Source organism: Silurus meridionalis, chromosome 14, assembly GCF_014805685.1.
Source record: "Silurus meridionalis isolate SWU-2019-XX chromosome 14, ASM1480568v1, whole genome shotgun sequence".
In the NCBI taxonomy this organism is placed as follows: Eukaryota; Metazoa; Chordata; class Actinopteri; order Siluriformes; family Siluridae; genus Silurus; species Silurus meridionalis.
The window spans coordinates 9,604,063-9,627,333 of record NC_060897.1 but is presented as its reverse complement, the minus strand read 5'-3'; the positions used below and the strand labels follow the sequence as shown (position 1 = coordinate 9,627,333).

Here is a 23,271-nt window from a genome sequence, read left to right as displayed (position 1 = left end):
TTTATGTTGACATGTTTTTGAGTGTGGAATATTCTTTTGCACTTTTAACTTTACTTAACCCCATTATTCCGCTTTTATTTTCTCATTATTGTTCAGTGTTTTGCCTTAAAATTATATAAGAAACATAAATATTGTAGTAACCTCTATGAATAACATACATACAAAAGTATGTGTATATGCAAGAACAAGAAATGGAAGTGTGGATCCATTATTGACTACTACAGTAAGAAAGTACTTATTTATTCATAAAGTTTGTCTCCTTACCCTCCATTGTTTAATTTCTTTTACATGTTTCCAGCTATTAAGTATCCTCAAATGACCTTTTGTTTGTGTGTTATTGCAAAAAAATACACACATAAACAAGTACATGTACAGGGAACGCCTAATAATCTTATTGGGTGGGATGCAAGCAATACAAATGACAAGGAAAGCAATTAGTCATGGTAATTAAATGGCAAGTCGAACACCGAAGTAAAAAAGAACAGAAATTAAGCAGAAACCTACAAATCGTAAAGTGCCATTTACTAAGTTGGCTAGAGAAACTCATCAATAGCACATGACAGAAACTAAATAGAAAGTTACTCAAAATCAGTTACACTTAATTTACTATTTAGTAATAAACAATGCTTTACTACACGTTAATAACACAGTTTTTATTTTTTTTAATGTTAGTGCATAAATAATAACATGATAAATAATAATTAATAATATTAATAATATTAATCACAAGACGGTTTTAAAATATCATATTATTTATTTAATAATATTAAATAATAATAATAAAAAAAAAGTATTTTACTCAGATCTGTTGGTCTGTCTGTCTGACACATTTATTTATTTATTTATTTAATTTATTTTACCTTTGATAGGCTAGTAATGTATGTATGTATGTGTGTGTGTGTGTGTGTGTGTGTGTGTTTGTTTAATATTCCATACTATTTTATTGTATGTATGTATGTATGTATGTATGTATGTATGTATGTATGTATGTATGTATGTATTTATTAATGGGATTGTTAGTTTGATTGTTTATTAATCCATATATTTATATTAACTGTGAAAAGTTTGGAAACATCTAGTCTTTATTGTTTTTGAGAGGCACATGCATGCTTATTTTGTATATATGTATGTGAAAGTAAATGTAAAAGGCAAAAACATTGGACAGTAAAGAATTTCGAAGAACTAAAATAAAATTCCAAAATCTAAAATATTTGTCTTTAACAACAGAACTTATGTAAGACAGAGAAAAGGAGAGGGGATGTCACCAAACTGCCTCACATTCACAGTCACGTAGAGGTAGAAGCTTAATATTTGGGCATATATTGAGGCAAAAATGTTTGGAGACTTATCCTGGGTGAAAGAAATACTGAACCAACATGGCTACCATACCATTCATACTTCAGTGCCATGTAATACTGTCTGGACTGAAGCTAATTGGATCCAACTTCCCTATTTAACAAAGAGTTGGCAAACAGCCGGTTTTGTAAGAATAAAGGTGTTATTTATGCTAAGTGGGTATTTTTCAATAAAATTATAGTTTAACTGTTTATTATGTTTTTGTTTATTATTTGTTTGTTTGTTCAAACCATTAAATTATCTTTGCTGCATTTAAACAAATGAAACATTCGTGTGTTTCTTAAAACCAATAACAGACTTGGGGTTAGGCCAAGCTTTTGACAGGTACAGATATGCACATACACTACATGTCAAATAAATCTAAAAATACTTCCACGGTGCAAAATGAAAGTTCCTACTGAAGGCATAAAAGAAGTCCTTCTCTTCAGGGAACCAAGAACAAGCAAGAATTTTATTTCAGAGAGATTAACTGTGTCATATATGATTGTTATTAATTATTTCTAACTAACACCATTTCATTTTGTGGGGCTATAGGAATTTTTAAACCCAGGATAAGGTTTTTAAATTAACAACTGCCACGTCAATTTTAATGTAAGGCAAAATCAACATGTTTTAATATGCAATGTGAAACCATTAAAAAAATGCTCACTCAACCCGGATTGTTCGTTTATCATTAAACGCCAAAACGGTGGGCCAGTAGGTGGCATGAGAGACATGAGCACAGAGCAGGCCCGTTCTTCCACTCCCAGGTTTATGAAGAACACATGTTTCGAAGGTATGAACTGAAGTGTTTATTAAGTTAGATGCCCAATTCATTACAAAAAAAAAATTCAACACGATTTTAAAAACCTAAATGCGCAATGAATACATAATAGACAAACAGACCATCACGACACTGAAACATTTATTGCGTAAGGAATGTTATTGCATAAATGTTGAATGCATTCACATTCAATGCTGAATGTTGATGTATTCAAAACATTACAAAATTAAATGAGTAACTGATGCTGAGGAAATTCTGTACATTCATCGTTGCACACTTTCCAGTGTTATTTCCTATGGCGTTTTTTTTTTATGTGATAGTTTTTTGTTCTAGCTTATAATTTAGTCAGGTGGTACCTCGTCTAATATTGTGCTTATTATTACACTCTCCAATGTACTCTATAGTTTTAATAGTTATGTACCTCCACAAGTAATACATAGATGGGAAGTAACGAAGTACAAATATTTTGTTACTGTACTTAAGTTGAGTTTTTCCTGATATCAGTACTTTACTTCACTGTTGATTTTTCTTTTAACTTTTAACTGTTTTTTTTTTTTTTACACAAATATCTGTACTTTTTACTTCTTACATTTTCCAACCAGGCTCGTTTCTTTAGTTTTAATTTATTTGATGACATGATCTATATTTCTTGGTCTCATTGCGAGCCGTTTTCAGTCCATCAACCTATTTCTTGTCATTGCTTTTTCAGCCAACTATTGGTGCATTTCCTAGCTATCACGCACCACAGGCGTAGGCTAGTTTATGTAGCCAACAATAAACAGGGCAGAAAGCAACAAGAAGTATGGGATTAACTTAAGTGAAAAAGTTTTGTCAGTACTTTAATATATTTTTTTACTAGAAATGTTTCAAAATCAACAAATGTTACATCATAGCTAAACCTTATACAAGGTGAAGGTGAGGTGACAAAAAAGTTATTCTACAAGACATGTAAAACCAGCCAACCACATCTTTTTAAATTGCTGCTCAACATCACAGGGCAGTGTAACACAGTCACAAAAAGCACAATGTCCACTCTGCATACATTCTGCTCAAAGATTCAAATAACCACTTTTGTTCAACTGTGGTGATCATAAAAACAATCTCAGCACATTAACATCAACATAGAAGTGACTAGACAACAAGAACAGGACACCTTATCTGGTTTTCAATGTACAGGCATTCCTATTAAACTGGCATCTGAATATATCTTCCATGTGTGCTGGTGGTATGTTGACTGATAAAGATAGTTCCTCAAAGGTCATTTGGTATTCTTTATGAAAGAAGGTCCAATAAAGAGTTATTTAACCTGCAGACACACACGACTGCTTCAATTATTACATTTACTATTTGTAAATATTGTTGCACCAATATAAAAAAAATAGATGATTATTAATTTCTTCTGAAGCATTTCTAATCAAATCTGCATTACAGTATTTATCATACAGTTGCCTACTTCCTTACAGCCAGGGTATAACAGTTCCTTATAGGTTTCATTATAAAGCATAGATTCATGCTGACTGAAGGGGCATAGGAACATGAAGGGAGGGAGAATCAGTAGCTTTTAGGACCTGTGTAGTCTCTGTTTATGTGGAGGCCAATAAAAGTGTAGGATGTCTCATTGGGAGGGTAAGTATGCAGACTGGCTGCTCTGTATTCAAGGCCAGTAGCATACATAACTTAATGTGCTACATTCTCAACTGAGCTCCACTGCTATTTCTCAGCATGTGGTAATATCATGTTGGGCATTGTACTTTAAGCAACACATCTGATCACAGTGCACAAACACACAATATTTAGTAGTTAATAACGAAATTACAATGACATCCGATTTGGTCAAGGGAAATGGCTATAATAAAAAAAATGTAAGTGTGGTGATATGTAAAATTTGGAAAAGTTTCTACATATTTCCCCAGATTTGGATGAATATACACCCATGTCACAAAGAAGCACTCAATTGTTCAGGTTGTCCTTTGAAATCTGTAGCATTACAATAACCCTTCCCCAAGGTCCATGAAAGTGTAGATTGCCATTGTTAAAATCAAAGGACCTGAATGGTTTGCACAGAGCTCTGGCCTTCACTGCACAAGCAGGTTCTTTTACTTTTACTCCTTTCCCTGAGGGTCACAGATGACCTCTGTTACTAGTCTTTGTCTTGTTGTCTGACACAATCGCTACAGGTGATTTTTCATAAATATTTTTTTTAATAAATCTTTGAGAACTTTAGGGATGATACATTCTTTCTTACAGATGTTTCTTGTTTGATGTGGGACACAGCTCTTTGAAAGTTTGTTCAAAAATGGAAAATTTTGTCCTTACTGGGTCTGATGATCATAGCATACTCTACTTTTTGTGTCAAAGCAAAAACAAGAAACACGGTGGTCCATTCTGCTACCATTTATGATTTTCCCAGTTGTATCTAGGGCATTATCTGGTCAAAGCTCCAAACAAAATAATTGTATATTCTTAATTCCAAGATGAAAAGCTAACCTTTATGGAAAATTGTACTTCACTTTGTATCCAGATTATTGTTTGCGTTCCTTTTTTGTGTTCCTTTCTACAGCTAATAATATTCCTGATTACATTGTTTATATTGATTTTAAAATGAGATTTTAAAGCCCATAACTGGAAAATATGCCCAAAATATTAGGCAGAGACAGGGCAATTGTTCTGATTTACAAGTCTATTGTGACTGCTGACTTTGCAATTGCTTGTGCTATTAAGGGCCCATTAAAATTCTTATTTATGGTGCAAAAAAAAAGAAAATGGCTGTAGTTTTGATAAAACTTATTAAGGGTTACATTATATCTGCTATTACACATAAGCTACCAGAATATCTTTGTAAATAGATTATTGTTGGCAATGCCATATAGTTCCAAAATAACCTCAATTAAAATGTCAATGAGCTTGACTGGCTGCACATAATTTTGAATGACTTACCATAACCCCATGGCACACATTGCCGATTTCATAGATACACACTGTCAATCAGACAAAGTTTATTTTTATATTATTGTTTGGAGTTTGTCAAAATATATACCCATTTCAGTTGGTTCTTTTTTAAGAATGACATAAAAAACACAATGGTCCAAATCTTCCAGTGTTGTAAACATTTGTGTAGCATGTGAAAAATCATTCAGCAGTATATCATTTACATGCCAATTTCCATCTTCTTCAAGAATTGATAAAACACAGATGTGGTTATATGTCAATAAACAGTAAAACATCTTTTACTTTAAGCAATATAGAAATTGGCCTTCAACAAGACATTGTTGCAAAATGTATAATGTTAGCAATTAAAATACTATGGCATAACCTGATAAAAAAAAAAGGGTAATGCAAGAAAATCAAGACAATTACAGTTTTACACAATTGTGTAAATTGTACAAATGTGTTGTAGAGAGAAATTTAAAAAATATTAATTTCACACGACTAAAATAATTTTGTAATGGTCTAACAATTCTTCTGAATGTCATGCAAGCATTATCAACAGTTACTGGAAAAATTGTAATTTACTGTTGCAAAAGCGAGTCTACCACATACTTAAAAGGATAATATTTTTTCACCTGAGAGTTTGAATGATCAATCACTGTAATCAAGTCTTATAGCCCATAATACAATGACTGTCTGGAAAAGGCACTTTATTGTTTGAGAATGCCAATGTTCTGAATAATGTGTGGTTCATAACGAAATGCTTTATAGAATGCTTGCATAAAGTCCTGACCTCCTCAACCCAAGTATAATGATAAAACTGAATCATGTCCTTATCACCCAGAATCAGTGCCCAATCTCAATAATGCTGCGGAAGCAAATGAAGGTTTTAACAGCAGCTGTATGTGAACTAACTCAATATTAAAGCACATAACAAGCAATGTTTTATCAGTACAATATGTCCACTTAGCATAGAAATACGTTTAACAAAGAATTACTTTATTACATAAAAACTACATGAACAAAAGTCACAAATCATCATATTTTTTTAATCCGCAAATTACTGGCCATAGAAGCTTTTTAGATGTGAATTAATATAACTTGGCTGGGAAGTGATGAGGCTTATGGGTACAATAGAAAAATGGGAAAACTGTATTCAATCCTCTGCCTATCCTAAGCAATAGTTTCTGCATTTTGACAATACTTGAATTCATAACAAGTTAATGATCAGTTGCTTCTCAACATTTTAGATCTGCTGGGAGGGGACAAGGACTCTGAGTATCAACACAGCAGTCAAATGAAAATGTAATAGGATGCAAGATCCTGCTTAAAGCTGCTCACTAATGTAATCCAAAATCATCTCTATTTTGAGATCCAGGTTTCAGTGTTTTTAAAAGCATCTCTAACATGTTTGATATATTGACTACATTATATATAGAGTTGTATGAAAATAAAATCTATGGAAATCCATTTTACATATTAGGACATAATAAAAAAAAAGTATTTGGTCCTTAGCAGTCTTAAAACTAGATAAAAAAAACCTTAGATAAATAAAACATGACATATTACACTGTGTCATTGTATGTTCAACAAAATTAAAGCCAAAATGGAAAAGCCATGTGTGAAAAACTATGTATACCTTTACTGTTTCCATAGGATGAACAAGTGTGACCACCTCTAAAAGTCTTAGCAGTTTAATAATTCAGATGTATGTTAACAAAACACCTAGAAGGAATGATTTCAGCAATGATCTTAGAGAAGCAGTTGCTGTCTATTAATCTGGGAAGGTGTATAAAACCATTTTCAAACAATTTAAACTACTACATCATTATGCAATGGAACATTATTCACAAGTGAAAAACATTCAAGATATCTGATTGAGACTGATTGAGTCTTTTACACCAGTGGGCATCCCAGCAAATACAGCATTAACAATTTGCCAAAAACTTCAATGAACTGAAGCAATATATCAAAAAAGATTATCCCATTCCTTACAACAAGGTGAGAAACTGATAAAGTCATACAAAATGAATACAACAACATTCTAAACAACTCTGTGCCTTTGATGTTGTGGCAGCATTTTTGGGAATGCACAAATGTGGGTTTTATGGCCAAGTGTCTACATACATAAGGTAACCCAGCCATTAGGGAGACACAAGCCAGTGCATTCTTAGTGCCGGTCCCAAGCCCGGGTAAATGGGGAGGGTTGTGTTAGGAAGGGCATCCAGCGTAAAACATGTGCCAAATCAAATATGCGGATCACAAATGAGAATTTCATACCGGATCGGTCGAGGCCCGGGTTAACAACGACCGCCACAGGTATCGTTAGCCGACAGGGTACCGGTGGAAATTGGGCTACTGTTGGCCGAAGGAGGAGAAGGAGAGGAGGAAGACGTCTACAGAGACGGCAGGGAAAGGAGCAGTGTAGGAGAGTGGAGGTTCGGGTTGGTACTTTAAATGTCGGTACTATGACGGGGAAAGGGAGAGAGATAGCTGATATGATGGAGAGGAGAAAGGTAGATATGCTGTGTGTTCAGGAGACCAAGTGGAAAGGGAGTAAGGCCAGGAACATTGGAGGTGGATTTAAACTGTTTTATCATGGTGTGGATGGAAAGAGAAATGGTGTAGGGGTGATTCTGAAGGAAGAGTACAGTAAGAGTGTAGTGGAGGTGAAGAGAGTTTCTGATAGGGTGATGATCGTGAAGGTGGAAGTTGAAGGATGATGATAAATGTCATCAGTGCCTATGCTCCACAAGTTGGCTGTGAGATGGAGGAGAAGGAAAGATTCTGGAGTGAATTAGATGAAGTGGTAGATGGTGTACCTAGGAAAGAACGGTTGGGGCAGACTTTAATGGGCATGTAGGTGAAGGGAACAGAGGTGATGAGGAGGTGATGGGTAGGTATGGTTTTAAGGAGAGGAATGTGGAAGGGCAGATGGTGGTAGATTTTGCTAAAAGGATGGAAATGGCAGTGGTGAACACTTATTTTAAGAAGAAGGAGGATCATAGGGTGACGATAAGAGTGGAGGAAGGTGCACACAGGTGGACTATGTGCTATGCAGGAGATGCAACCTATAGGAGATTGGAGACTGTAAGGTGTTGGCAGGGGACAGTGTAGCTAGACAGCATCGGATGGTGGTCTGTAGGATGGTTTTGGAGGTGAAGAAGAAGAGGAGGAGAGTGAGGACTGAAAGAAGAATAAGATGGTGGAAACTGAAGGAGGAAGAGTGTAGTGTGAGGTTCAGGGAAGAGGTCAGAGAGAGGCTCAGTGGTGTTAAGGAGGTGTTGGATGATTGGGCAACTACTGCAGGAGTGATGAGGGAGGCAGCTAGAAAAGTACTTGGTGTGACATCTGGAAATAGAAAGGAAGACAAGGAGACGTGGTGGTGGAATGAGGAAGTGCAGGAGAGCATAAGGAGAAAGAGGTTGGCAAAACAGAAGTGGGATAGACAGAGTGATGAGAAAAGTAGGCAGGAGTACAAGGAGATGCGGCAGCAGGTTAAGAGGATGTGGCGAAAGCCAAGGAAAAGGCATATGAGGAGCTGTATGAGAGGTTGGACACTAAGGAAGGAGAAAAGGATTTATACAGATTGGCCAGGCAGAGGGACCGAGCTGGAAAGGATGTACTGCAAGTTAGAGCAGTAAAGGATGGAGAGGGAAATGTGTTGACTAGTGAGGAGAGTGTGTTGAGAAGGTGGAGGGAGTATTTTGAGCAGCTGATGAATGAGGAAAATCAGAGAGAGAGAAGGTTGGATGATGTGGAGTTGGTGAAGCAGGATGTAGATAGGATTAGTAAGGAGGAAGTGAGAGCAGCGATTAAGAGGATGAAGAGTGGAAAGTCGGTTGGACCAGATGACATACCGGTAGAAGCGTGAGATGTTTAGGAGAGATGGCAGTGGAGTTTTGACCAGATTGTTTAACAGGATTTTGGAAGGTGAGAAGATGCCTGAGGAATGGAGAAGAGTGTGCTGGTACCGATCTTTAAGCATAAAGGAGATGTGCAGACCTGCAGTAACTACAGGGGAATTAAGTTGATCAGTCACACCATGAAGTTATGGGAAAGAGTAGTGGAAGCCAGGCTGAGAGAAGAGGTGACCATCTGTGAGCAACAGTATGGTTTCATGCCGAGGAAGAGCACCACAGATGCCTTATTTGCTTTGAGAATGTTGATGGAGAAGTATAGAGAAGGACAGAAGGAATTGCATTGTGTATTTGTGGATTTAGAGAAAGCCTACGACAGGGTGCCAAGAGAGGAGTTGTGGTATTGTATGAGGAAGTCAGGTGTGTCAGAGAAGTATGTGAGGGTGGTGCAGGACATGTATGAGGACAGTGTGACAGCAGTGAAGTGTGCAGTAGGTACGACAGACTGGTTTAGGGTGAAGGTTGGACTGCATCAAGGATCGGCCCTGAGCCCTTTCCTGTTTGCAGTGGTGATGGACAGGTTGACGGACGAGGTCAGACAGGAGTCTCCTGGACTATGATGTTTGCGGATGATATTGTGATTTGTTGTGAGAGTAGGGAGCAGGTTGAGAAGAGCCTGGAGAGGTGGAGATATGCGCTGGAGAGAAGGGGAATGAAACTCAGTAGGAGTAAGACAGAATACATGTGTGTGAATGAGAGGGAGGGCAGTGGAGTGGTGCGGTTGCAGGAGAAGAGCTTCAGAAGGTGGAGGAAATCAGGTACCTGGGGTCAACAGTGCAAAGTAATGGAGAGTGTGTTAGAGAAGTGAAGAAAAGAGTGCAGGCAGGGTGGAGTGGGTGGAGAAGAGTGACAGGAGTGATTTGTGATAGTAGGGTATCTGCAAAAATGAAAGGGAAAGTTTATAGGACTGTGGTGAGACCTGTGATGTTGTATGGATTAGAGACAGTGGCATTGAGTAAAAGACAGGAGGTGGAGCTGGAGGTAGCAGAGCTGAAGATGTTGAGGTTTTCGTTGGGAGTGACAAGGATGGATAAGATTAGAAATGAGTTTATAAGAGGGACAGCGCATGTAGGATGTTTTGGTGACAAGGTGAGGGAGGCGAGATTGAGATGATTTGGACATGTGCAGAGGAGGGACATGAATTATATTGGTAGAAGAATGCTGAGGATGGAGCCACCAGGTAGGAGGAAAAGAGGAAGGCCAAGAAGGAGGTTCATGGATGTGGTGAGGGAAGACATGCAGGTAGTTGGTGTAAAAGAGGCAGATGTAGAGGACAGGGTGGTATGGAGACGGATGATCCGCTGTGTCGACCCCTAATGGGAGCAGCTGAAAGAAGAAGAAGAAGAAGAAGAAGTCTACATTCATAAGGTCATGGTTTATGTATAAATGATGTAGCTACATAATGAACATCCTTTTATGTTTAAATAAACATCAGTATAAGGAAAAAGTGTGATTTTCTCATAGGATCTCATATAATATAGTAATGAATAATAGTGCAAAAACAAATAAACAATAAAAGCAACTGTTGTGGTTAGAAACATTTACTACGAGTTAGATCATTTTTTTCAGAAATTATGGGAAATTCATAAAGTTATGGGAAAGAGTAGTGGAAACTAGGCGGAGGGAAGAAGTGACCATCTGTGAGCAACAGTATATGGTTTCATGGTGAAGAAGAGCACTTCAGATGCAATATTTGCTTTGAGAATATTAACCAAGAAGTATAGAGAGGGTCAGAAGGAGTTGAAGTGTGTGTTTGTGGATTTAGAGAAAGCGTACGACAGGGTGCCGATAGAGGAGTTGTGGTATTGTATGAGGAAGTCAGGTGTGTCAGAGAAGTATGTGAGGGTGGTATGGACAGGACATGTATGAGGACAGTGTGACAGCAGTGAAGTATACAGTAGGAACGACAGACTGGTTCAAGGTGGAGGTGATATTGCATCAAGGACCGGTTCTGAGCCCTTTCCTGTTTGCAGTGGTGATGGACAGGTTAAAGGAAGAGGTCAGACAGGAGTCTCCATGGACTATGGTTTTTGTTGATTATATTGTTTTATGTAGCACCTTGGTCCTAGGGGATAGTTGTCTGATTTCACTGTATATTATACTGTAAATGGTGGATATGACAATAAAAGACTATTTGACTTGACTAAACTCTCGAGACATGAGAACTGACCTCCTAAAACATTTGCACTTGTAGACACTTGTTGGCTGTTATGGATCTGATCTTCTCTTTATAACATAACCCCCCATTTCTGACATGCATTTGGATGCTATAATAATTTTTCCCAATGTTTCCTTCCACAGTAATCTTATCTTTTATTTCTCTTCTATACTATGGAATATACAGTATGTTCTTTTAATCAGTTTGTTTTGCTAATTAGTCTAATATAAAAGAAATGCAGAAAACATGAAAAGCAAATTGTGTAAGGTTTGTATGCTGTCATTCCAAATATCTTGTTTTGTTTGTTAATACAATTTGAAATAGCTTATGGATGAACAACACTCTGCAAATTCACTCTGTTTGGTATGAAGAAAAAGATTTCAAAGCAAGGACATGTGTTTGCTATACGACTTATGCCAGCAAGTCCATCTCCTAAGTCCTTCGGGGGCAAAGCTGCACTAGCAGCAGGATGTTGTAAATATAACACATTTGTGTTATCTAGACAAAAGAGAGGCTTTAACTGTGTTCATTTTATCCTCTCACTACCACAAGAAACAGCGTTTTTACAGTCAATAGCAGTAGTCACAATTCTCACAATATACATAGAAAAGTTTCTTCTTTGCTGCCACTTCTCACTCATTACCTGTGCTACTGCTGTCATCATGTTATTGTTTAATTTGAATAGGAATAATAATATTTAGGTCTGAAATTCATAATATTTTCAGCAATAAATTAAAGCATTGTAAAATGTATTAAGCAGTTTAAAATGTTGTATAAAAACACTATATCAAAAGGATATGTGGATGTATAGAGGTGATTGTGAATGCCGGTTATAATGTTGATTGCAATAGGATGGGTGATTATAGGGTTGGTGTTAAATTTATTGTGCATTGGTCTACTTGTAAGGACTATATAAAAATATAAAGACAAATTAAATCTATTTGATGATATACTGAAACATTATAGAATTTTATATGGGGTGGGAAAAACAATAACCTTTTGCTTCATCCAGCTCCTTTTTGGCATTTCTTTGCACTGTATAACGTCTTATGGACATTGTTTTTTTATTTATTTATTGTTTCTTTGATGTTGACATTTGTTGTGTTTTGCACATTTTGTTTTTATATTGTTCTTTGTTCGAAATAAATATTAAAGTGAAATTAAATGAACATGGAAAAGCTCATTTTTATCATTTAACAAATCCGATTTTAAAGATTATTTTCTAGGTTAGTTTTTTTTTTTACTATTTTCTTATTTTGGTTTGCAATTTTTTTCTTGCCTACCATCCTGATTTTTTTAACATATATGGCATTTGGCAGACAGTCTTATCCATAGCAAATGTACATATTTATCTCATTCATACAGCTGAGCAGCTATGGGGTTATGGGCCTTGCTCAAGCTTGGTGTCAGCTTGGTGTGGCTATGCCCTAACAAATGCGCTAACTCCTCCCCTACTAGTAGTATTAAACCATTAGGCAAAATGAGATTGGATTACATCATATGACTTATTTTATATACCCTAAAAACAGTTATGCCTATTGAAGGGAATTTTTAAATAAGCACAATCTACCAAACCAAAAAGACTCATAGCCTAGCTAGAGGAACCAGCTCCTCTGGATTATACATCACCTGTAACAGGTAAGACAGAATACCTGGACAATGGCAAGTGTTCTTATCCTTATATAACATTCCGTAATGTGTCAGACTTTTGATACTGGAGTATACAATCAGAATTACTTTATTTTCATATTTCTAATAAAAACAATTTGTTCAGTCTCCATTCTAGAACAATTTTCGCATTGTTTGTGCAATTCAATATTTGCACATTTCAGAGCTGAAATACATATGTCTCAGTACATAGTAATGTGTCTCAGTACATAGTGCTTTTGGCATATCTTTTGGCTTATCATTAAATAAAGCACAGAACCTGTCTTTGGGGATTAGTGGTCTCAGACTGTCCACCTCCTGTTTTGTCTGGCTGGTCTCTTTATTAAGGCATGTTGCACGTGCAACAGTGGATTATGTCTAGCATGGGCTATAATGACAGGATTATTGTGGTGATGTGTGAATCTATAATTTTGATAAGCATCTCATATTGAGCCACAGTCTGAAGCGAGAGGCAGGAATTAATAATACATTAAAAAGACACATTAAAAGATTTTCTATCTATATTTATAGAGATATGTATAATTGCAGAAATACCCGCCTGTTTTACCTTTCACCTTTCATTTACACCTAGGAGGAAATAAATTTTTGGAGTTTTTTTTAGATCAGGTAGGCAAACAGAATGTTTAGGAAAGGCAGATATACATGAAAATATCAAGCCCGCAAGTCCACACAGCGAGTAACAATTTTAGTACGCTTTGAGTTGGCATACTTATACAACTTTACTGTGCCAAGAAAATAAATAATTTTTCTTTTGTACATTATAAAGTGTATGTTTGCGTTTTCAGATTATCAAAAACAAAAAAACATTAAAACTCAAATATTTTAACTGTCTTGTTTGTTATATAGCTTTTATGAAGTAAAAATACACACTGGTTATTTTGTCTCTCTTTGAGCAGCATTGTTTTAAATGACAAGTACATATCAACATTTTTTTTTTACATTAAACAATATTTGTTTTTAAAACAATTTATATATTGTTTATAAAATACAGAATAATATTTATGCATCATAGGTGGCATGTGTGGCATTAGATTTATTTATTGTGCTGTTGCAGTCTGTTTTGTTTTTAGATAGATGAGTAATCATCTCTCCTCTGCAAAATGGGACTTCTTGCAGAATTTTGTCTCAATCTTATACTTCTACTCAGGAAAATGAGTAATACATAAGGCTTAAAGTTAAATAGGGCACTGTCTTTACTGGGGCAAATGCATTTCTTCTCTGCAATCTAATAGTGTCACTGAAGGATCTGAGGTATTGGCTAGACTCAACCCAAGAGCAGAGCTATCTCTACTTTTGCGTACTTGGTCTGGTGGAAACCAGTGAAGGCAGTAGGGGCAGGGACAGGCTTTAGGATGTTGCATTGAGGGCACTGGAGGGTAGAGAAGTGGAGAATGAAACCCACCCATCCTGGTGTAGGGTGAGTGTGGAAGTAATACAGTGTTCAGCGGCCTCACGCAGCCAGCACTGTAGGGACTAGACACAGAAGGCATGCCCGCCACACCCAGATGAGAGTATAGCTGCAGGGGAATGTGGGGCAACAGTGGGTATGGCAGCCCTGTCACTGCCTGGCTCACCATTAAGGTGCACATATTTTGGTCCATTGAGTAAGGCCAGCTCAGACTATGGCGCTGTCGCTTATCCTTCATCCTTCTGTTTTGGAACCAGACCTGCAATTACATGGAGGAAAGAACATCATCATAAGAAGATTTTCGTATCTCTTTCATCTCATCACAAAAAAGACTTTCAGCTCCATCAGAGTTGAATAAGTTTTTTTATTTCAGACCTTACAAATAGCTATACATTTTATAGAACTATTATCATAATTATACTATTGTCTTTTGGCCAGTGGTAGATTTAGCCGGACGTTTTTTAATTACTAATTTGCACAGTCAAGTCATTTTTAATATCATGTCACCGTACCGTCAAATCACTCATCTCATTATGAGTATACTTAAGGCTAATACATTTCATGAAATAGGCTAATAACTATATATCACTTAGGTTATGCTATGTTGCCTGCTATGCCATAGGCAAAAAATATTTATTTTCTGTTCATTTAGCTTACATAACATTTTAATTTATAATATGTAGTTTATCATAATGTTTGTAGCTTTCAACAAAACAATTACAATCTAACTAGTGTATTTGGATTGTAGTTATACCAGCACTTATTGATTTGTTTAACTTTAATTGAGGTTATATAATAAAGGTTTTATGTGACACGTGTGTGACAGAGGAAGTGGATGGCCACAAATATCACAGAAAACCTTTATGATATCGCCTCAATCAAAGAGTGAGGATCAAGACCCAGTTGATTCCACTTTTCTCCAGCAACATTTTTAAGGTGTGTTTGTGCACTGCATGTGTGTGTGTGTGTGTGTGTGTGTGTGTGTGTGTGTGTGTGTGTGTGTGTGTGTGTGTGTGTGTGTGATAGGCACATGCAATTTCATGCACACATGCAAATCACCACCTGATCCTGCTGCTGAGGATGAACCACTGTGAACAGACTCTGCAGACTGGCCTTTATTTCTGACTGGCAGAATTTGGACACAACCTGGTTGTAGACGGCCAAATGAGGTACCACACATTGATTTCCCAATGTATTAGATTGATAGGAAAAGTTGCCACCATGAGCATTTCAGCAAGATCTTAGTGAGAGGTGAGAAACATCTCTATAACTTGGTTGGTGGATTCAGAAAGAAACATAATTTTCTGCTTTTAAATATCATTTTTCAAAGCTGAAACTGGTCAAAATCATACCTGAAGTCCACCAGGTCACATTGATGACTGCATCAAAGAAAGTTTTAGGAAAGTTTATATATAAAAAAATGTGGTTAGTTTGTTGTGTGAAGTATTAATTTATTTGTGGTGTGTTTAGGGGTAATTCAAGATAGAACCGCCACTGCTTTTGGCTCTAATATCTACATATTATGAGTGACTATCTTAATTTCAGCGAATACCTTTATGGTAGTTTCTGGCAGGTTAAGGACCGCCCCCAGTTCGCACCGTCTGGCTCGTGACACGTAACTCTCTTTGCAGTACTCCTGCTCGAGGCGCGCGAGCTGCTCCCGCGTGAACGCTGTCCTGTGCCGCCGACTCTGGTCTGCATTCAGCAGGGCCATGCGCGTGCCCGATTCCTCCTCCCCATTGTCGCTGTCAGCATGACAAACGGAAGAAACTGGCGACCCTCTGTCCTCTGCCACTGAAATCAAAGCAAGACAAACGATGCATTAATAAAGCAATAATAAAATGATAATATGTTTAGTTGCATATATGCTGGACATTAGCTGGGCAAAAAGCTATTGAACTGAATTGACTGAATAGCATTTCCCTTAACATTGAGACATAAATAAATGATAAAACATTTGTTAATTTTTAGTCAAATAATTTGAAATTTGGAAAATATAGTCTACCAGATTGATCAGCATAGCCTGTGTTTTGGTATGCGGAATCTGGGTGACTAAACTTATTTTCTTTTGAAAGGGGTATTCGTACCTAAAAGTATGTACCCCCTTTTACTGTACATTTAATTTTGATTATATACACGGTTTTATGCCAAGTGGCGAACACATTGATTGGTGCAAATACGTGAAAACAAAAATAAGAATGTTAGAAACACTTAAAACCAAACTGTCCTCAGTTAAAAAAAGTTCACTTACACATTGTCCTCGAACGATTTCCGCCTGGAGTTTGACTTCTGTACAGATCTGTAGAGATGCACTTCTAATATTAATCTAGATATCTTACATTTAAAGTGGTTCCGACGTGTTTTTTTGTCATTGCAAAGCCTAAAATAGCAATATACCGAAAGGGACCCTTGTAGACTCGAGCCAAGTTTGTTTTAAAAGGTGAACGATTGAGTTGTTTTTGTAGCGTGTGTCCACCCCTCCTTTTATCTGTTCTCTCCCTCCGCCTGTCCCGTCTTCCACCTAATGAGAGACGCGCTCAATCCACCGCGGCGCCGCTTGGGCGCGCGGACAAGATGAGGTGTAACATTTTCTTTGGTCTCCGACCTGCCTTTGTACTTTTGTTATGGAGAATTACGCTCGACCTCCCTTTGCTTACAGTCACAGATGCTTCCCCGGAGAGAAAGACCAACCGTGATTGTTCCGCAGCTTTTGATGTTTATAATTTTGGAAGTCAGTCATTAGAATCATAATGTCCGTGTGACTGGGGAGACACAAATGCTGTGTGTTTTGCATGACGGATTGGGGACATGACTATGTCATGAAACGTACGTGACGAATTGTAATTAATAAAGTTGTGCAAATGACGCACGAAAAATTAAGATTTGGATAACTTTGATTGGAATAAGAGGTGGTAAATGTATCTGTTGTAGCTTTTCAAGCTGAGAGGTCACGTGACGTAACTTTTCTTGGTAGATTAGGATCTCAGAGGAAATTGGTTGTTTCAGCCAACAATTCTGCAGGTAAAATCTCAGACAATCATGATTTAAATGAGAAAATATTTTTGCTGAAACATTAATTCAGTAGAAAACGAATGCAAGTCAAAAATGATTTAGCTTAGTCTAAATTGCGTAGCATAAAACACTGCTTTCTAAAAAAATGGGAAGGTAAAGATAACATCTGTGTTTGTTGAAATTGCAAATTGAAATTGCAGATTTTTTACTACAGATTCACACTGAATGTCTTACCGTCTTGATGTTCTTTTAATTATCCTAATAGAGAACTGAGACAGAATGACCACTTTCACCATATTGAGTTTATACTCATTTAAAGGACTGAGTGATTCAGAAATGTTTTTATGTTTCCACACAAGTGTTTCAAGTGGTTTGCTGATGTCTAGGTCATTAAAATAAAATGAGTGAACAGTTTGGAGAGAGTAAATTAGTTTGCTCGAAAAGGTTAATTCTTAAATATAGTATGGTTTTAGCTAATTATGGTTCTAAACAGCAGGATAAAAGTATCACAATCTCTCTCACTCTCTTCGTTGGCTTTTTTTTAATAACTAGGATTCATATGATCTGTCCTCATTAACAAATGCACGAGCATTGTTTCATCTCTCAGCTCACGATGTGCCCAGGCTTGTATTGTTATTTTCAGACATTCTCACAAGATTGGAACAGATGTCGCACGTTGGTAATAAAATGGCACTGGCTCTTTAACAATAGGACACGTGTATAGTATATAGTGTAGTTTCATTTGATCAGCCAAACCAGCTCTATGTTTACAGCTAAATATTGATTTGTGTGTTTTACCACTCGAACAAACGTATATCAAGTGCTTTGAGCTGAGGTAGCGTGGCTTGTGAGTGGTACACACATAAACAGAAAAAGGATTGCACACCTAAAGCTCTCCAAGCTACTGATCATCCACCTATAACATCGGTTATGCTGAGCAATGGGTGTCCACAGTAAATGGAAATAAAAAATAATACGTTGGAGTGTTTGCCATGTGGAAATATGTGCAGTTCTCTGAGAAAATATACTGTTTGGATACTGAGTTGCAATTTAATTGTAATCAGTGTTAAATGCTCAGAATTATGTTTATATTGAATTTTAAAGGGTCTATATAACTAAGATTTAGGACCCTGAACACTACAAATGAGTGAGGAAATATTTGCATAACATTTAATAAAAGCATACTTCAGTTCATGCCATTAAAATCATTACAATTAAATGATCGAATGTAAATTATACTTGTACAGATGACTAGCAAAGGCTACTGCGTCTTTCTATTTTCAACAATGCACTATTATTAGGAATATGATTTTTTAGCGATGGCAGATTTGGCAAACACTATTATTTATAGATGCTACATTCTACCTCAAAGAAATATGTTCTCCCTTAACATAGCCACACATCTTTTGCTGTTAATCATAGTATCTCTATGTTGAAGCAAAACGATCCAACTCCTCATCATCAGCATCATCAGTGTGCATTACATCCCCGATCCCGTGGGCAAAACGATCTTCTTTTTTTGATAAGCCGAAGTATATTATATAAAATATGTAATTATATAAAACCACTCTCTTTAGTACACAGATTCTGCTTCATATAGACCCTGATAAACTGGAACTTTGCCTGGTCTTCTTAATTATATATAAATGAAAAGTAATCTCAGGAAAGCTTAATTCAATCAGACAGTCCTATATGGATGTTGCTAGGGTATTCTGGCAAATTAAGCAATTTTGGAACATGGATGTTTGAAAACTTCTAATAGACTAAAAAAGTTTCCAACAAATAAACAAACAACAATTCAGCGAATTAACAAACAAACAAACAAACACGTAATAGCCTTCTAGTAAAATAAACTTGTAAATTTGAGATCTTAATTGGAAATCTGTCTATTTTATTATTTCACATTAGAACATCATACACGGTCATCTAGTCCATCTATATAAATTGTAACCTATATGGGAAGTGAACCAAAGCTATATTTAGTGGACAAATGTATGTATTAAGAAACAAATATATTCTGTATATTGCAACAATTGAGAACAATGAACAGGTGAAAAGAATTTTGTCGCCTTACAATTTCTTTACAATTCGAATTCTTGCTTGCTTGGTTATTATTTGTTTCTGCGTTTCTTATAACTAAATTATATAACACACAATAGCAGTTTTGTAAAGAATGCTCGTATCTATATGCAGATCCACTTCTCCATGTCATTGTATACTTTCGCCCAACCCTAGACTGGGTTTTATTTTATGAATTTCCTATTATAGATTGTTTTTCCAGACAGGAAATGACCATAAAGAATATAATTGTATACGTGCACAATAGGTTTGTACATTCCTGTACATTCCATGACTTGGATGATTGAAGTCCATCTTAAATTTACACAGTTAATATATTGATTTAAAGATGTTAAAATGGGGAAAAGAAGCATTTAAGGGTGTCTTATTTATGCATAAATGATTATAAACTTCTTATTCTTTCCCCTACTCATTAATTAATTAATTAAATAATTCATTCATTCATTCATTTCATGCATTTATTTCCAATATCCGTTTTATCCTGATCAGGGTCGTGGCGAAACCGGGGTCTATCACGGTAACACTGGGCGCAGGGCAAGAATACATTCATACAATTCAGTGTTTACATGTACAATTTTATTGTTATGAAGGCAAATTCATCTTCACTAACACAAATCTTCTGTACTGTACTCGTCTTGTCTTTAATCTAATTGTCTTTGTTATTCTTTTTGCACTAAATGTCGCACACGTGCAAATTATGTCGTGCCGCAATTAGGTTTATGTAGTTCTGTGCTTTATGTTATTTTTGGCTAATTTATGTTGTATTATGTAGCACCTGGGAACGTTGTTTCTTTTCACTAGTCATTGTACAGTACTTGGAATGACAAAAGCCTACTTTACTTGACATCTTGGAAGTGACGCCAATCCATCTCAGGGCTCAATGCCCACACATGGCACAGGCACATTCTTTCACACCTACGGGAAATTCTGAGAAGCCAATCCATTCGCTGGTATGAGGAAAACATGCGCAGCCCGTAGCTCAGGATCAATCACAGGGGTCTGGAGTCTGGCATCGAAGAAAATTCGTTAGTCAAATTGAAATAAAAAAAATGAAATAAAAATGCTACAGTGAGAGAGAGAGAGAGAGAGAGAGAGAGAGAGAGAGAGAGATAGATAGAGAGAGAGAGAGAGACAGAGAGAGAGAGAGAGAGAGAGAGAGGGAGAGAATCAAAAATAATATTTGATTAAAAATATTTTGTATTTGAAATGCTATTTAAAATTCTTATATGTTCTTATTAGTTTTGTCTAAAATATTGAACATTTATTTATACTTACCCATGAAATATAAAAAAAATTACTTTGTAGAAATATTTCACATCTTAATCTACTCCCTTCATTCTCCTTTTCCCCCTAACCTAAAACAGTACTTGTGGTGACACCTGCACATTCATTGCAGAGATTTACGGTGTATGTAGGGAACAAACATATTGTCAAAACATTAATTTTCTATGTATTAATTTTTACTTAATTAATACTTACATATTACAACACTGGCGATTCACGATTACCACGTGAATTATATTTTAACTTTTTAATAAGGTAAAGAGAATTGGTTATTGGTATTTTTTTCTTGTGTGATCTGACACTCACTTTGTTAATTAATTATAGTGGTTTATTGATATTTAAGAAAATAACTTTTACAAATGGCATATTATTTATTGCCGTAATGAATAACAGTGATAATCAATTTATCATGAATTATTATTATTTGTTTTACTCTTGCATATACAAAAATTATAATATTTGTAGGGCTAACCATAAGCATAATGAAACATAGTGAACTGGCCCATAAATACTATCGGTCAGAAAGTTTCTGGAAAACACAATATAATCTTGTTTTAATCTAACTTTGAAAAGTTTTTCAGACACGTTATATATGATATGAAAATATATATTATATTATATTATATTATATTATATTATATTATATTATATTATATTATTAAGCGTCATTAGCAGTCAGGTGACATGAAATATTCATTGAGTTCTCATTTCATTCTAACTTCTTATATTTAAATATAAAGCAACTCTATACTTTCGATGGTCCAATTTTCTTTTGTGTAAATGAGCAAAAACGAACGATACACTGGATTGCTATATATGGACATTAATTTTTCCCTTAGAATGCACTAAAGTAAAACGACTGTATGTTCATTGATAATCCAAAAGCTAATTTCTTAAAAAGTCTGTATAATGGAAAAACAACCATCGTTCCCTTACAGAGGTATTTTGTTAATGCAGTTATAAGATTTAGGCAATTATGCCAATGATAGTATTTGTTCAACGACTGAACAAAGTATACATTAGCTATGTTTAGTGTTTATATCTTTTAGAATATAAGTCTAGAATTTGGGGATTTTTGTCACTACTTAAAATTATTTGGAATCTTTTTTTAAATATATGATGAACCAATTGAATATCTGAATGAATTATACCATAACCCCTTTTTTTCTTTTTTTATTACTTTATTTTTTTAAACACAGTGTATGAAATAAAATTCTATATAAAATAAAATTATTTTGGTATGTTTTTACAGTGTAGAGTTTGTTAACGTATTTGAAATATATGTCGGCTTTTGTTTTCAGTTATGCGCAACGATATTAAAACTGTATACATGTTTTCGTCTCATATAAAGCAAAATGACTATCATACCTGAAATTACACACTTCCTGAAATGTGTTTAATCCCGACATTTGGGATATTGCACTTCGTTATCAGATTTGTCAGGTCACTACAATCGTTAATGCGTTTCTTGTGGAGAGTATCTGATTTGCAAAAGGCACACTTGTTAGTGGCAGCTAGGGACGAATGTCTGAACTGAAACTGAGCTTTCTTTTGTTTTGTTAATAAACAGCAGATCTAGATTAAGCATTGCGTATTTTGTATTTTGTCTGTCTGTCTGTCTGTCTGTCTGAAGATGAATAGTTGGACCGGCTATATTGGTGGCTGCAATGTTTGTGATGACAGGCGCAGAGCAAAGGCCTTGAACTTGAAAAGTTTGTTCAAGGAGTGATTGCGTCTATCGCTGCCTTGTGAATAAACCCTTCAGGGAGGGCCATTCTCGTCGCTTTAAACTTGGCCTTGACCTTGAAATCCCCGCCTGATCTGTAAAAATCTTGCGAGTAAGGGGGTGGTGGTGGAAACTCAAGGGACGAGGAATGGAGGAGGAGTGATGGGGTCCTGCTCGTTATATTTAAAATAGTCAAAACCTTAAGGATTTTAAATATATTACTCTGACAAAATTTGCGCAGCATGGTTAATCTAAAAGTAATAACAATTTCAATTAAAGTATTATTTGTCTTGAACACTTTTATCAATAATATTATAAAATCAGCTTCAGATTTAGCTCCAGATGCTTTTTGATCAAGAAAGAAGCCACAGTGGCAATTGAAAAAGTTCTTAAAACGTCAAACTGAAAATGGACACCAGTTCTCTTCAGGCTTATATTGTCGATTACAAAAAAAAAAAGAGAAAGTTTTACTAAATCTTTAATCGTTACGTATGTTAGTCGTTAAGTCCAAATTAACCGCAGTCTTTTAATTGTTATTTCAGGTCGTAAAGCGTTAATTCAACGTGGTCGTTTAAAAGTTTTAAAGTGTTTGATCAAGGTCTATTTTTCTGCAGATCATATCACATTTTACATGGCCTTTAGATGTTTAAAAAATATATATATATTTTTATATGAAAAATAAAATATTTACCCCTATTTAAAACAAAGGGAAAGGAAACAGTTATACATAAATATCTAACGTATAATTTAGAAATATATATAAATAAATATTACCCGTGCAAGAATAACTGAATATCAACATTTGGGTCTCACTGGATGAGGAATATTCTTCTGTCCGGACAGCAAGGCGACAAAAGAAATCTGTTGTTTATTCGTCAGGGTCAGATGTGAATCACGTGACATGTCTATCGTCCAATGAATGTGCACAAATCCTGACTTTACTCCATTGCGTCAACACAGCCTCGGCGT

At 35.8% G+C, this 23,271-nt stretch overlaps 1 protein-coding gene across 1 annotated transcript; it reads right to left on the bottom strand.

Annotated features, from left to right (window-relative positions):
* Nucleotides 1–13,986: 13,986 nt before the first annotated feature.
* Nucleotides 13,987–16,456, bottom strand: eve1 (even-skipped-like1). The gene is made up of 3 exons (XM_046866683.1): nucleotides 16,453–16,456; nucleotides 15,754–15,995; nucleotides 13,987–14,460 (listed from the first exon to the last, which is right to left on the bottom strand). Exons 1-3 carry the CDS (start codon nucleotides 16,454–16,456, stop codon nucleotides 13,987–13,989), a joined length of 720 nt encoding a protein of 239 aa, XP_046722639.1.
* Between the last annotated feature and the right edge of the window lie 6,815 nt (nucleotides 16,457–23,271).

Excerpts from the sequence above, each read along its gene's own strand:
- eve1 (XM_046866683.1), bottom strand. Across the intron at positions 14,461-15,753 it reads TGCCAGAAACTACCATAAAG|GTCTGGTTCCAAAACAGAAG; the intron begins GTATTCGCTGAA and ends ATGTAATTGCAG.